This window comes from Falco punctatus (assembly GCF_963210335.1).
Source record: "Falco punctatus genome assembly, chromosome: 10".
NCBI lineage: Eukaryota > Metazoa > Chordata > Aves > Falconiformes > Falconidae > Falco > Falco punctatus.
This window is the reverse complement of record NC_137590.1, coordinates 12,824,390-12,837,854: the sequence shown is the minus strand read 5'-3', so window position 1 is coordinate 12,837,854 and position 13,465 is coordinate 12,824,390. Positions and strand designations below refer to the sequence as shown.

The 13,465-nt window shown below is 41.4% G+C and overlaps 1 protein-coding gene across 4 annotated transcripts in view; it reads right to left on the bottom strand.

Moving 5' to 3' along the window:
* The window catches only part of CDH4 (cadherin 4), a 464,287-nt gene that overhangs the window by 158,926 nt on the left and 291,896 nt on the right, over positions 1 to 13,465 (bottom strand). For all 4 annotated transcript variants that reach the window (XM_080403647.1, XM_080403648.1, XM_080403645.1 and 1 more), the window contains one exon: positions 5,206 to 5,382. In XM_080403647.1, coding sequence (XP_080259773.1) covers positions 5,206 to 5,382 — 177 coding nt within the window. The remainder of the gene's footprint in view (positions 1 to 5,205; positions 5,383 to 13,465) is intronic.

The window sequence follows — 13,465 nt, the reverse complement described above, 5'->3', positions numbered from 1 at the left end:
GGTAACACACACGGGAGAGATCAATATCAGAGCCAAGACTGTGGCAACATGAATGCTTAATGAATTATTTTCTTGCTAATCTTGCTGTCTTTGGTGTCAGGTTGGTTTGTGGCGTGAAATCATAGTCAAGAGCCAAGAGCTGTTGCAATCTACATCCTTTAACCAGCTTTCAAAGAGAGGCTGTGCCTCTACAGAGCAACAGAACATGCGCAATGTGCCGCTCCTCTCCACCCTCTGGGCTTCTCCTTCTTATCTCTGTCTGACTGTCACAATAAAGACCAAATCACCTAATTTCAGCCGGTGACGCTCACAGGGGTACCAAAGACAAGATGTACTGAAAGCCAGAACTAGCAATTTGTGTGTGTGTGTGTGGTTGGTAAGGCAAAAGAAACACCTGTTCCCGTGAAGAACAACGAAGATCTGGGCCTATTTGTAATCAAGGCTGTCCGCGTCTCTCTCAGGAAAAGTAAGGTCTGATGTCCTTTGGGAGGCATTTGCAAGGCCCTTTCTCAACAAACCTTCTCTCACCACAGACAGATGCCATCTGTCTTGCAGCTGGGAGTTAATGGATTCTGAACTGCCAATTTCACAGCAGTAAGCAACGTGGCTGATAGAGGAGGCATGAGGGATTTCCTACAATAAAACTATTTAAAATAGTGCAAAGGTGCCTGCTGAAATAGCCATGATGAGCAAAGGAAATGGCAATATCGAGGGCTGATGGTCTGAGCTGGCAGGGATTTACAGCTCAGGTTACCTCGTGTATCTCCAACACCGGGATTTTAGACTTTGGGAGAACTGTTTCACTACACCTATTTTGTGCGCCAGGATGGGCTACGACACACAAACAGGCTGTGGAGCACTAGAGCATGCTATCAACTTTTTTCATATTAAGTATCCAGTTTCACCATATAGCTTAACGTGTGCTAAAGCCACCTGTGAGCCTGTCGAGGGGGGTTCTATTGCACCAAGAAGAGCTCTCTGCTCCGTTAACATGCACCATGCCACGCAAAACCCACCCAATCGATGATACCTCTGCCAAGGAGCAACCCAAGAATCTTCAGGTATATTATATTCTGCCAACTTGCCAAACCACTTCAGGACTTTCTGATTAAATTTACATAAAATGCATCCTTCTCTCTCATTCCCTGTTATACACAGTAGATTATTTCTAGTATTCTTGTGTCTGAGATTACCAGCACTCGGATATGAGAGAGCATGCTGTGCTGTAGCATGCAATCAAGGCAGTTTGTAAGAGCACCAAGATCCTGCCTTGGTCATCCTCAGTGGAATTTTACGCCACTGTAATGAGGATGAACAAGTTGTTTATCATAAGACATCTAATGTGCAAATACCACATTCTTCAGTTCCAAGCTTAATAAAGGCAAGCTGGAAAAATTAGGGTCTCTGCAGATCAAGTTAAGCGACAGGCAGCTTCTAAGAGCTCTAGAAAGGTTCTGGAGATAAAGCTGGAAGTTTGGTGCATTCCCACAGGCGAATACAGTTGCAGTGGTCGACGGAGGGGCCTGTTATCTAAGCATGCTATGACCAAAGGCTGGTCCTGCACAAGGCAGTCGGTCTTTTAAATGAATGATTTTCATGCAGCTCTGTGAGATGGGCCAAGACTTCTGCCTTCAAAACTGACTCCAGATTCTTGTTGGAAGGAAGCTAGAGACTTGCATGTGGATCTAAAACCGAGATACCTTTTGAAGTTCAAAAGAAGATGAAATACAAGATTAGCTAACAGATAATTAGATAATAGATAATTAAGAATTAGCTACACATGTAGCTAAAAAGGATGAGTCAGAGAGAAAATAGATGGTACTCAGCAAGGGTGCAACTGTTTAATATATTATCTTAGTTGATCAGTGTGCCTTCATGAGTCATTTGCTTGGAGAAGGAGGAGGATTTCATATTGGTTTTGTATTTTTAATAGGCATTTTTATGGACCTCATAGTTATAATAATGAGAATACCTGACAATTAGTAATGAAATTATCCTCACTACAGTAAAATATTTCACAGCAAGTAAAATCTTATTCCTAATACAAAGGTGGAAGTGAAGCACAAGGAAATTAAACTCAGGATTTTCATGAATGTTTGCAAAATAAATAAGCATATATCAATAAAATTTGATAACTGTTTTCTCAGCTGAAAGACAAACCCAAAATTTGCAAAATATTTTTTATACCAATAAAAATGATTTTTAGTGTATACATCTCAGATGTTTATTCAAACTCTTTGAAGAATAAGTAAATCTTTTCAGCAGCCAAAACTAATCAGAAATTCCTATTATTATTTTTCACATTTTTTTTTTGCTAAATACATTTCCTAGTTAGTGTGGTTGATGCATATGAACAGACACGGATGTTCCTTTGAAAGAAAAAACCCTGTGATTAACAGAGGTTTTTTTTGGCAGGGATAATGTTGTGACGTCTTCCTTTTTTTTCTATTTTTTTTTTCATTTAATGTATTTTATCAGAATGAAATGGTTTAATGAGCAGAGAATCACAGTTGATCCCAGCTGAACCAGACAGGGCTGCATTTCGAGGTATGTGGCTCCCATCAAGCTGCATTCACCTTTGCTATGATTTAAACTTCATTCAGGCACAGCCTTGCTAAAAATACTGACAAGTAACTAATCAACTTCCATAAAATGGAATTTTTACCTTCACAATAGGAAGCAGGAGTAGGAGGGAACCCAAACGATTTGCCTATGCATTTCAAATTAGTCTGACCTATAAAAATGCAAACAGCAAGTGGTACTATGAAAATGTACTTCTGGTAGGGCTTTTTGGTTTTTTAATACTCAGATCTTTCATGCCATCCCTTCCTCTCCTTGGAGGTAACCAGAACCAAAGATAGCAGAATGGAGGGACTGGTTTCCATCAGTTATACCTATAAAATGTAAGCTCAAGCAGGGCTCTCTGGACCAAAAAAAGTTCAGTGCCCAGGAACTACCGTTAGGTTTGAACGCTTTATATAAAGTAGCAGAGAAAACTGTGACAGCCCTCCTTCCGTACAAATGGGATCTGAGCTGTAATGTGCACTTCTAGCTCCAGTTTGTGAGCAGATGGACACAAAAATAGTCAGCGCCCAGTGAGCAAAAGCATGGGAAATCAGATCAAAACCGTTACCTAGATCTAGGAGACAGCAGAATGCTCCAGGGCAATCTGAAAATTATGTGGATAGAAATAATCATGTAGCGCTGGTCTTTGAAGATGTTGATTTGTCCTATTCTGGATGATTAAAGAGCAAAGTCTAACAGGGGGAGCTGTAACTCCCGCTAGGAATCACCCAAGCTTCATGTTCTGGGACCAGCAAATGGGCCAGATGCTGCAGATGAGCTGAAACTCAACCCAAGCCTGAAACATCAGGGGTCTCACGCTTAATCAAGCTGTATCTTTGTACGATTTTCCCTGTCATTATGATACTTTCTGTATGTCAGGTGAAAAGGAAAACAGCCCTTTTGTCTTCATTTGGGAAAGAAGAAATTCCCATTCTTCATGGGAAAGCAAGCCATTTCTTTCTTTCCCACCCCACTTTTTCTTCACTATCAGTGTTTCCTCTATCATCTGTATTTAAAAACTGCACTGGAATGTATCACTAAAAATTTGGAAGCTCTCTGTTTCCATCGGTTGTCTTTCCAAGGTTACTGGCAGTTTAAGCGATGAATGTAAAATCTTCCGTACCTATATAAAATTTATTATTTGTCACTTTCACTAATACTAGAGTTTTGCATTCTTGAGTCCTGTTTCATCTCCTGACTATAGGGGGGAAAAGTGCCAGAGAGATTTCAGTTCTTATAAATCCACAAATCTGCCACAGTAAGCTGGTGCCAAGTTGTCCTCTCACTGTCTAGTCAAAGCTCAAAAGAAATCAGCAGGGAGTGGGACAGGGTGTAAGTTCACTTCACGAGTACTCTGCTTATTTTTCAAAGGAATTCAGGAATTAATGTAAATTATTAATCTGATTTGGGAAGATATCTTTGACATATCATTATTCTCCTCTTCAGACATTTCTTCAACTTAGTAGGACAACACATGCACGGGTCACTCCATACCCAGCACTGCTGACCACAAGACTCCTTGGCTTTCCTCCCTGCTTTTCCAGGACAGACGTAAAAACAACTGTTGCTTTTTTATTCCTTGTTGTACTTCCCTAATTGCACAAAGCAGCACCAACAATTCAAGTTTACCCAATACTTGGTGAATTGAGAACATGCACCTTCAGTCACCGCAGGAGTCGTTGCACTGAACTTCTAAAGGACTCAGCAAGCTCCTTTCCTCCCCCCCCGCCACGGGATATGCAGAAGGGTATCAGCTCATCAGCATCAAACAGGTAACGATGACAACTCACTGCAGTCCAGGCACTGTTTCAAGACGCCTAGGTGAACTTCCTGAGGAGGGATGCCAATGACACACCACTGTTGCTCAAAATAAGTTCTGAAATTTTATAATTGTTGCCATTTTCTTCCAAGGGAAGAACTGAAAAAGTCTGCCAGGGAATTCTTTTTTTTACAGCTAATCTTTCAACTGCTCCAAAAACCGAAACCAGCACCCACAAGAGGAATAGCAACATGTATTTGTATTTTCCTAACACTTATCAACAGCAATAATATATCAACCAAATGTGTCTGTCAGAGGCCCCTTTTCCCTTCTTTTTCTTTTCCTGTCATCCAATAATCATCACAGAAAACCACACGGGTAAACTTGATCTCAGAGATATCCTTGTAAAGAAAGAAACCAGCAGCACAGAGAGGACGAGGGATCCATCTGCAGCTGCGGCAGGCAGCCAAGCTCCTTCAGCCCCGCCACGCATCTGCACCCCGGCTCTGCGAAGGAAGGGAAGGATGCAGCACCCCCTTGTCGCTGGGCGTCACCGAGCCCAGCTTTACACCTGCAGCCTGCAGGATGAGAGCGTGGGCAACGTGCCATCTTGGCAGCAACACCAGCACCTCTTGAGGGCCTGGTTGGAAGGAGGCAATTAGGCTGGGTTCAGCTGGGGGAGGGAAAACTGGGGCAAGTTGCTTTGGAAAAGAAGCGTTTCAGCAGCATGTAAAAGACAACTTTTCTTGCACGAGGGAGGAAGAGCAGAGAGCCTGTGCTTCCAGCCAGGCTTCCCATGCCATGCACTGCACCTACTAAATCACTAGACGTGCTGCAAAGTTACCGTTACTATTGTTATTTCTGTTTCTTTTTTAACTTACCCGAACCAGCTGCTGTGGAAAGGGTCCTCTGGAGTTTTCTGGCACGTTGATGGGGGGGATGACCCAGTCTCGCTTTTGCCGCCGCAGGCCATTAGCACTCTGATGCTGGCGCCACGGGAGCAGAGTGTCGCTTTGCTGCTGCGCCAGTTCTCCCGGCACTGTCTTTCTTCCTTTTGGCTGTTTTGGAAACAAGCAAGCAAAACCAGTTAGCTGCTTGCTCGCTTCTTGGGACTTCTCCCAACAGCGATGCTTCCTTGTGTGCAAATGGTCACATGTAGCTGTGAAAATCATTGTTATTAACATGATATATTTCTGCATTGCAAAGACACAATATGCTTTACTGGCAACTCTGCTGTCACTTCATTTTCACAAATACATGGAGCTGTCACTCTCAAATCAAGATGCCTCCCAGAATGTATCGTCTTCATCACACAAGCTGCAGGGAGATTTAACAGCATGTTGGAGTAAAGAAGTTTCTGCAAATTTCGAATAAATGCAACCTACCAGAACACAAAAAAAGCGAGAGCCTATGTCATGGGTCCAGTTTTACGGTACGGAGCTAGCCTGCTCCTTGGCATTAGCAGGGTTACGGTAAACTGCAGGTTCTGCAGATGTGTCCTGCCAAACCAACCAAACCGCAACCAGAGGGGGCACCAGCTCCGCGGCTGCAAAGGTGAATTAGTTCAACTTCTTAGTGCTCTGTGACGAATGACCTTTTAATAAGAGGCGGGTTTTGAACACAAAGCCCAAACACACATCTCCCCACACAACAATTTTCATTACTTGGGGCACCCTTGAGTCCTTCTTTGTGATTTTTTTTTTTTTTTAAATATGGATACTGCCCATGGCATACTTTGGTACTGGACACATTAAATTGCTGTGGCATAAAAATGGAGACCACGTTTTGGATTTAAAGAGTTTGGTTCATCATCAGAATTTTTTTGCCTTATAGAATGATGAGTCATTGAAATGTAGATGTGGAGAGGCTCTTCAAAGGCTACCCAGTCCCAATACTTATATACTCTGTGGCCTCCTAGGGTTCCAGGCATTACTTCTGGGAAGTCTGCAGAAAAGATAACTAACAAATACAAGATTTTCTTACCATATGGCGACCTGTACTCCCACCAGAAAATGTTTAAACTTCCATAAACCAGAAAGACTACAACCCACACTCTCTTTATTTGAGGAAATATTCTATTCAGAGAATACTGTTCTCTGAATTTTACAAATTTAATCTATTTTTCTAAAAAAAAAAAAAATATCCCCACCCAAAAACCCATGCCCCAAACCCCAAGAACACTGTAGGAAAACCCATCAAATTATTTTCTGAGTCTCCTACAATTTTAAGCCACACTCACTTTTTGTCGTACTCCAAATGTACAAACTCAAACATCCTACAAACATTTGCAAGCAGTTATGTGTAGGCACTGATTTCAGTGGGAATCATTGCTTCAGGGTTTATAGTTTGATGTAAACCCATCTATTAGCACATTTCTTGTTCTGGAAACGCAATGAAGCAGGCAGTCACCTCAAAACTAGACAGTATAGGAGAACTAAACAGTATGTCGAACTGAGCAGTGCTCCAAAGCTGTGTGGACCTTCTGGATGCTGAGTTGGGCACAGTAGCAAGGAGGACTTTCTCACAGTTTGATGGTGGCTCCGGTCTGTGTTACCTGTGGAGGGCAGACACCCACTGGCTGCAAGGGTTGGAAGCATATGTGCAAAAATGCAGCTATTTTTTCTGCAAACCTTAAAAATGAGCCACTTCCAGAGCTGAATTTTCACAGGACAGACAAATATGGTCTTTTTCCATCACACAGTCACGTTTCTCAAATCTTCCCTCATGCTAACTCATGCCACACCAAGGTGACTGCTGGTTTTTGTTTGCTTGATGTTGTTTTATACACCTTCAACAAGCACTGACATTAAGTTACTGCAAGTTCACTACACCACTGTTCAATATTTAGGTGTTGTTCTAAAAATACTCACTTAAGTGTGTAACAAACAAAGAAACAGCATCATGATGCAGCAGTGGGAGACCTCGGGATATTCAAGAGAGTGGTAGGTACTGTTGAGCTTATCCTTCCTATGGGATGCAATATGCTACATCCGATAGAGTTGTCATCTAAAAAGGGTTTTATCACCAGAAAGGTATCTTTTCTGAACACTGATGAAAACAATGTTATCTAAAGCAGATACCCAGAAATGAATGTCAACATGAAACAGGACTACCAGGCATGAGCTACAGAAAAGTGGATATCCCCCTTTTTTTTTAATTGCCTTGTGATTCCCAAACGGGGATCCTTTGAGAGCAGGTATTTGGATCACTTTATATAATTGGCAAGTGAGCATGGGGACAGATTATGAAAGGATGGTCAAATAATTTGTGCTCTGCTGAGTTTACACAGTGGAATGAGTCTGAACTAAAGACAGACTTGAGAATTAACATGAATCCCAAAGCTCCATGTATACTGAAATAATTAGTGTCAGCTCAGCAAGGCAGTACCAGCCTTTTTAGTCTTTATGAAATATTTGCTGGCAGGTGACTAGACAGTGACTAGCTTGCTTGTCACTCTTGATGATGTTTTCCTACATTAGAATAAATCATCAACATGAATCTGAATTTGGTATGTAGAATTTCAAAAGAGTCTTGCAACAACAAGTTTGGTTTTTTTTTTAAACAACGGCTCTTTTTTATCTTCATTTGTTGACAATGCATTCTCATGACCTTGATTTCTCTGGTGGTGTTTAAATACGTTGTACATGTTTTCTGCTGTTTAAAAACTGTGAGACAAATGCAGTAACAAAGTCTGGTGAGTACAAATGCCAGAACTATTCAGATCTCTGACTGAAACATCCAAGAACATCTCCAAAACAACAGCAACGACTAACGTCAAGCCCCAGGAAACTCTGCTTGCAAGGATCTTAAGTTCAACTCAAAAAGCAGAATGTGACACCAAATTAAATTAATTATAAAATGCAGCTTCCAATTCTGTTTTTGCTGAATTACAGTTTTCACTGAGCTAACAACTGTGCCTTCTCTCATGGCCCTACTGGCTGCGTGCTTTCCAGAATCTCAAGCAAACATTTTCAAAGAATAAAAACATTCCTCTACTGTTTGTAGTGTCATCAGAACACAACCTGTCCATAGTCTTCTCACAATCAAATCGAGCACCTCTAGTGCTATTGCTTTAGGGTGCTTTCCCTCCTGTTGCTTTTGTGAGGTGCCATCACCTTCTGCCATATGGTGAAAGGACGATGGGCAATTGCAGCAAAAGGGAAGCCAGTCCACAGAATGCACGCTCAGTGGAAAATTACATCCACTCTCCATTCTGAAAATTACACAGTGACAGGATCAAACACCAAACATAGAACATGCACGCATGGTCTTTGGCAATATGCAGACAATTAAATGAGAGTAGAAAATAATCAGATAATTCAGTAAAATTACGCCTATTACTTCAGGACATTGATAAGCTAGAGAAATGCAGCTGAACAAAACAGATGAAAACCTTCAAGTTCAAGGAGAAAAAATGATTACAAAGTGTGGGATGAAGAAAAACAACAGGAGAAAAGACCATGCCCGGATGTAAATTTGTTACGAATTTGGATTCAGTATGATCTAATGTCTTAGTATTCATATTAGGGCAGAATTTTTAAAAGCTTGCTAACGAAGCGATGCAAAGCGTGCCATGCTAGCTGTACTATTTAAAGCCTACGTTCTGCAAACCTGGGATCAACACTTTGCTCCAGCGTCCCTTCCAAGTGGCTTATGGCCCATAACTACGACGTACATACGCACAGTGCTGATGCCAGCAAATCATAACGCAGCCATTCCATCTTCGATACAATGCTTCTTCCTCTGAAAAGTGCAACTGCAGTATTCGTTGCATGCTCCCTGAGTTTGGTCAGGGAGTCACACTGATGGGCTGAGGATTAATTGCAGCACAGCGTGCAGAACCCACCCTACAATTTCCCTTGTCACTCTTTGGGTATTTTGGGGCTATCAGTTAAAGTCAATTAAAACCATACTGAAGTCAAGTGGAAACCTTTCACTGAGATGACAGGTCAAGCTCTCAGAAAGCAACGTTAGGTTGAAGGAGACACAGTCTCATCTATAAAAACGGGGCAATGATCTTGCTTCTCAAAGGTAGCTCCACAGAAGGCGTAGGCCATAGCAGCAACATCAACGGCACCGTACAGGAGTCATTTCCAGCGCCTTTTCAGTCTAGCATTGCATTTCACGATGACGACTACAACCTGCCGCATTCGGAAGAGGCCATGTAGCTAAACCCATAGGGATTTTCAGACTTTAAGAGCAAGCAGATTTAGGAAATCTTACTCCCAGCTGGTGGGGTTGTATGCTGCTCCAACTGACTCCATTTACACCACAGTGCTGAGAGCTCAGGGTGATTCCTTGTCTGCATTTAGCGCTGGCAACAAAACGTCAGTCGGAATAGCCATCTAATTTGTCTATAAGCTCCTGCCTGTACTAGTCCGTGGCTTGTCAGCCTTTTGTTTCTTGGGAGACTCAGACTAAACTCAATGCTACTCACAAAAGAGGGTGAAAAATACTACACTGAAAGAACAGGACATGTGGGATCCCTACAGCCCCTCAAGCCCTATGCTGCTCGTGAAAAGAAGGCTGCAAGCCGCTGACTTTTCACTAGTCCACAAATAAAACCAGTGAGTGTGAAGAAATACCAGCTTCCACCTTCCGCTACACTTAGCAGTAGCCAGTCTCGCCAGCTGGCACGTCTCCCCTCCCAGCCAACCTGCCTTTGATATCCGTCAGCCTCTGGCTACAGAGACATCTGGAAGTTATTATCCAGCAGAGCGTATCACAAACCCATTTACATAATATAATATCATATTTTGTGTTCCTGCTTAGCTGAACATTTTGGATCACTCTAATGTTTGGGTAAATAAGTCACCATTCTCCGCATATAAATAACAGTGCGTCTTAGGGTACGTTTGTTGGAGATTATTGATTTTATGGGGCTCAACCCACAAAAGGGAACGCTCTAGATTCAGCACTAAAATACATTATTCTTGCACTTGGAATAAAAAGTATCTGCAACTGGAGGAGAGCTAATAAGACTTTTATTTCCCAAGTACCAAAATTATTTACGATTTAACATGTGCTTTATTTATATGTCAGTCTTATTATTTTCATAGGATCTTTAATGCTCTGCCCTAGACATTTTTCAGAAAAGAAATAACACTTGGCTTGCTTTGTTTCTAGTGTCACTCCTAGGGTTTAACTGAGGCAATGTGTTTTTAATATATTTTTATCAGTACAAGGGGATACAAAGCCACCTTTAGTCCATTGCTCAAATATATTTCCCTTCATCTCCTATATCAATACACATTTTGAAAACTGGTACCATTTTCTACCAAAGAAAAAAAAAATCTATTTAAAAGTATTTAATCTGAAACAGTTTTGCTTGTTTCCATGGTAGCTGTAGAAAGGACAGGAGAAAATGATATTTACCAAACAGAAAGTAAGACAATGAAAATATAGCTTAGTTCTTTAACAAAGGGAACACGAGAGCGCCACAAAATAAACAGTTGCATGAATTCTGTTCTAAGGAGACAACATTTTGCTGACATCAGGGACAGCAGTGGCGGACGAATGAGCCCTTTTCTCCCAAAATGCACCGTTTCCTCAGTTTTTGATCTTTTAGCAGAGAAATATTTCATTTTGTGTTCTCATACAGTATAATGAAAGAGTAGCAGAACAAACAGCACATTTATTTACTTTAGGGTAATTGATTCTTTTTTATTTAGGTCATTGCTGAATTCGCCAGAGTTGGAGACAGGAAAAAAAGAGTTTTAAGAAGATCAGACTTTTTATTTTAGACTTTCATTTACTACAGTCATTCTTTGTGAAGGTATTCTTCAGGAACAGCACAGGCAAGGGATCCATAATCTATTTTTCCCCTTATCCACCTTCCAGAAATCTGTTGCGACTATCTGTATTAGCTCTGTTTACTACTAGTTGTAAGCTGTGGTAAATTTAATCAAAGATAACTTCATGTCACGTCCCATTACCATCACGGTGTAAATTGCTATTCATGAATGATTTGTGTCGAAGTGCTCTGAAAACTAGTGTTCTAGCAGCAAGATGTTCCAGTGCGCACAGTTCTTCAGCAGGGGCATTAAATTAATGTGTTTGCAGAGAAGCCACTAATTGACAATGAGACGTGATTTTAGCAGCAGACTTCCACATTAAAGATGATGAACGGTGTTCAGATACAGAGAACCCCCTCTGCTCCTAAAACTATATTAATAATTTCTGGTATAAACAGGAATAGAGGGAACCAATCCTGACAGGATATTTCAAGTGCCAAAACAAACTGTTTGATCATCACGACTTACAAAAGCAAACAGTGGAATCTCAGCGTTTGTGACCTTTATCAAATCTGGCTACATACAGTCAGGAATGTTATGTTTGGTTAGGAATGCATTAAACAAAATTACCTCTCCATTTATAGAAACCATACAAGTACAGTATAAAACATTTTAATTAAATCAGCTAGTTAAGCAAAAATTCATTACTTTTTTTTTTTTTTTTATCAGCTAGCAGTGGGGCTGCATAGAGCAGTTCACATTAGAGTCAATTAGTAAGAAAAATTGTCAGATTTGGCAAGTGCATGAGCTTCCAGAACACATCAGCTGACAGGGAAGAAAAAGTTTGACTAAAATCTAACAGAGTTACTGCCCCCAGAGGAAGAGGAGAAGCCGTGTAAAATGCACACACGTGCATCAGCCATGCCAAATGCCCCTCTCTCCCAAGGAGTCTACGTCAAAGCTGAGCAACTGCCTGTATGTGCGCTGTTCCTTGATAGCTGAAAAATGAGGCATGCATGCAAATTTAAGGTTGTTAGGTATCTGGCTGGCTTTGCAGGCTTTGGAAAATTTTATTTGATATAACTAATAAAATGTGATCAGTGTGGCTGAGGTATCAAAATGCTCCTTAGCGCTGTAGGGCTGCAAAGCAAGAAAAAAGCTGAAGGGAATTTTTGAACAGGGAGAACACAACACTCTGGCTTGTAAGTCAGGCGGGAGAGGACCCTTTCTTGACGAAAGCTGCAGCAGGGCTCTTAGTGGGCAACCGTAAATACCGAGCTAAGCCTGGACTCCAGAGACAAGAGGCACCCACTAGCTCTGGGCATAGATGGCATCAAAAAACCAAATACAATTTATTCTCTTTGATCAGAAAACCTAACAAGGTTAGTGGCTCAGCAAAGGACCTTGTGGACACAGACCGCAGCTAACACAAGCTTGCACCCTGAGCCAGAACATGGCTTTTCAGGCGGCTGCTGCCCAGGTGACCCCCACTGGGACAGCAAATGTTGTTTTCTCAGTACAATTTAATTGAAATTGAGAAATCACATGAACTCACCAACACCACCTGTTTGCCTAAATATTTAGTAAATTATCACCATTTTAAGCTGAAATCTGGTAAGTCACGAGAGCCCTTCTGTATGCTTTGCTTTTATACTAGCAGAGTAAGGACACCTGCAGGTAAGGCACGCTCACGTTCATTACTGAGCAGACATGAAATGCAAAAGGTATCTCCAAGGGGAGGGAAGTTTTGGCTGGGGTGGAGAGGCAGAGCTGTGTTGAAACGTATTCTGCGGTACCACACCACTCTGATGATTAGAGGTATCTCCTGAACTGCACACGGCTTTCAAGATTTCAAATGATGCTCTTCCTCTTCCATTCTCTGGAAGAATCACATACCAGAGCAGGAACATAAGAAATCCATCTGCCTTTGGTGGAAGCTTTTATGGTTCCCACAGGTTTCAAGCATCTGTGATACTCTTGTCATTGTCAGGCTCTGAATATTGCAAGAGCCTTCAACGAACAGAAGAAGATGACATCATCCACAAAGCACAGCTCTTGATGTACTTTTCTGCCTTGTTTCAAGGCTTGAACATCTTATCCCAACATGAAAAGTTCTGATGAGGTTGTTTCCTTGTAAAGCTCCCCACATCAACTTGACCTTTTCACATTCCCTTTGTAAGATCTAATCTCACAGTGCTTCTTACGCAGGATTGTTTAAGAAACATCTAAATTACTGTTGTAACTCGACTTTCTAGTGTTTACAAAAAGACACTTCTGTCTTCAAGTTAATGTCATTCTCATAATTGGAAGAAGCCATACACAATGGCTTCAGAACTACAAGCACTTCTCAAGAACATGGCTATTAAATTACAGAATACTACATACTTGTTACCTCTTCAGATACCTA